This window comes from Henckelia pumila, chromosome 4 (genome assembly GCF_033568475.1).
Source record: "Henckelia pumila isolate YLH828 chromosome 4, ASM3356847v2, whole genome shotgun sequence".
Classification (NCBI taxonomy): Eukaryota; Viridiplantae; Streptophyta; class Magnoliopsida; order Lamiales; family Gesneriaceae; genus Henckelia; species Henckelia pumila.
The window spans coordinates 75,927,958-75,931,149 of record NC_133123.1 but is presented as its reverse complement, the minus strand read 5'-3'; the positions used below and the strand labels follow the sequence as shown (position 1 = coordinate 75,931,149).

Here is a 3,192-nt window from a genome sequence, read left to right as displayed (position 1 = left end):
ATAAGATTTGATCTCCTGAGCAACTATTGGAAACTACATGCAAAAAAGAATGTTTTTTTATTCTCGTGGTGTGCCGCCATGTTGTCTCACCCATACCATTATAGGGTTTTATTTTTATTTTTTATGCATATGAGAAGCCTATGCTCCTTTTTCTATGTATATATATATTTCGAACCATCAACCCAAATTACATCACATTCAACTACACAAAATAAGACACACAGAGTGTGTGTGAAACAAAATACAAATTTTTTCGAGTAAAAACTAGTTAGTGAAATGGAATGGAAAGATTGGTACGCAGACATAATACTTGTGCCATCGGGTTTCTTGATTTTCACCAGTTATCACCTATGGGTGTGGCATAGGGTCCGATCCCAACCTCTCACCACCATCATCGGTAGAAATGCCCGAGGCCGTCGATTTTGGGTCTCCGCCATCATGAAGGTACTCGCAATACTGTTATATATATGCTTATCATGTATACGTGTATATATATATATATATAGTTTTTTTCAAGTGCCCACCTATCATGCCCACCAATGATGTGGCACTATTCTATTGGACCTACAGTTTATCACATCTTTATCACATCCAATAGAATAGTGTCACATCATTGGTGGATATGGTGGTGGGCATAGTAGGTGGGCACTTGAAAGAAACTATATATATATATATATATATATATAAAGTTTCTTTCAAGTGCCTACCTATCATACCCACTACCATGCCCACCAATGATGTGACACTATTCTATTGGACCTACAATTTATCACATCCAATAGAATAGTGCCACATCATTGGTGGGTATGGTGGTGGGCATAGTAGGTGGACACTTGAAAGAAACTATATATATATATATATATATATAGTTTTTTTCAAGTGCCCACCTATCATGCCCACTATCATGCCCACCAATGATGTGGCATTATTCTATTGGATGTGATAAAGATGTGATAAATTATAGGTCCAATAGAATATTGTCACATCATTGGTGGACATGGTAGTGGGTATGATAGGTGGGCACTTGAAAGAAACTCTATATATATATATATATATATATATATCACATGAAATGAAATCGGAGCTGATCAATCACCAAGAATTTGTAAACAAATGAATTCAAATCAAGTTATATATCACGTTGCACTTAAAATTGCATAAATATCTTTAATGTATTTTGAAAAGATTTTTTTCAAATCAAGTGGAGGGATAATTTTGTAATTTCATGTGTAGTGTGTAACCCAATATGTAAATCAATGTGTACATGTAGCATTTTTCTATTAAAAATATTGACATATACACTTTTTAATATTTTTACTTGTACAATGTATCAAATATCGATTTGAAGATATATTTCAACAGTATTCATTTACCAAAAAAAATTGACTTTGATTTAAGAAACTTAAGGAAATTTATAGACATAGTGGAACATGCAAGGTTGCTCTCTTTTATGAATATTGAATGATATTGAGCTTACGTATTGTTCGAAAGTTTGGATGGTTTTATTATTGTTAATTTTTATTACATTAATATTAATTTCATGCGTTCTTTCACACACAATATATATATATATATATATATATATATATATATATATATATATATATATATATATATATATATATATTTATTTATATATGTGTGTGTGTGTGTGTGACGTTTGTCATCAGTTTCTTAAAATAGTATTCCAAAATTAAGGGGAGAAAAGTATTAATTAATTCTCAAGTGCGCCATGCGAGAAAAGGTATTTAGGTTAAACGAATCTTAGTGGCAAAATCCCACGTACCCATAATTCGATCCAAATTCATTTGTACCACTTACACCATCAATAAGTTGAATTTCTGCCCAACTATATATATATATATATATTTATCAATAATATTAAAACTGAATGTTTTGTACGAGAAGGTTTTTGTCATTGCGGTTTATCTAACTATTAAAGGAAAAGGATGTTTACATTAGTATAGAGTTGTTCATTTTACCCGGTGCATTCCGAATGGTATTCGTTATAAAAAAAAGATATGAAAACTAAATACTTTGGGAAAGGAAATTTAACTATTAAATTTACAATTAATTTCCAATCAAAAAGTGATAAAAAACATAAGTTTATAGATTTTATTTGCCCACGAGAACTTGGCATAAATTTCTCATAACATGTACGTACGTAGGACAATGACAAGAAGAACATACTGGCCGTCCAAACCCTCCGCAACACGATCATGGGGTCTACGCTCATGGCCACAACATCCATTCTCCTCTGCGCGGGACTCGCCGCCTTTCTCAGCAGCACATACAGCATCAAGAAACCGCTGAACGACACCGTCTACGGAGCCCACGGCGAGTTCATGATGTCGCTCAAATTCGTGACGATGCTGCACGTCTTCCTCTTCTCATTCGTGTCCCACTCGCTCTCCATTCGGTTCACGAATCAGGTGAACTTCCTCGTCAACTGTCCCAGTACTCATGAAGATAGACTGGGCCAAACAGTACTGAAGCCGGAGTACGTGTCCGAGTTGCTGGAGAAGGGTTTTTGGCTGACCGCAGTGGGAAACCGGCTGTTCTACGCGGCGGTGCCGCTTCTGTTGTGGATTTTTGGACCCCTCTTGGTTTTTCTATGTTATGTGGTTTTGGTTATTGTGCTTTACAATTTGGATTTTGTTTTCGTTGAGGATTGTAAAGTGGAGGGTGAAATGGTAGTGTAAGACGATTAATAACCATTTACGTACACAGAATAATAAACTCAATTATAGTTGTACTATAAAAATAAATTTAAAAATTATTATTTTTTCAATAATTTTTAAAATTATTATTTTTTTCATTTCTGAAATAATATAAAAATAAATTTAAAAATTATTTATCATTTTTTTATCTTAAACATTTTCAAATCATACAAATAATATTTTCTAGAACAGAGTTATATAAAACAATAATTTCATTAATCATGACATGATCACTACGGTAAAGTCGAATGTCTTATAGCCATCATAGGTTAATTATATATGTTTACTGCAAACCATCATTGGCCATTTTCGGCTATTTCTTACTCTAGGGACGTTGTATAGATGTTATCTACCAAGGATATGTTCCATTCCCTTGTACAAGTTTGGTCTTCACTGTCAACTAATATTTTCTAGGAAAATGTTACATGTAAACGTAGTGTTATATATTATGTTACACATTTGATTTAAGGTT

At 33.1% G+C, this 3,192-nt stretch overlaps 1 protein-coding gene across 1 annotated transcript; it reads left to right on the top strand.

The window, feature by feature from the left end:
* The first annotated feature begins 276 nt into the window (after positions 1–276).
* On the top strand, positions 277–2,702 carry LOC140861268 (uncharacterized). Its single transcript, XM_073264277.1, has 2 exons — positions 277–444; positions 2,169–2,702. The coding sequence occupies exons 1-2, from the start codon at positions 277–279 to the stop codon at positions 2,700–2,702; spliced, it is 702 nt and encodes a 233-aa protein (XP_073120378.1).
* The last annotated feature ends 490 nt before the right edge of the window (positions 2,703–3,192 follow it).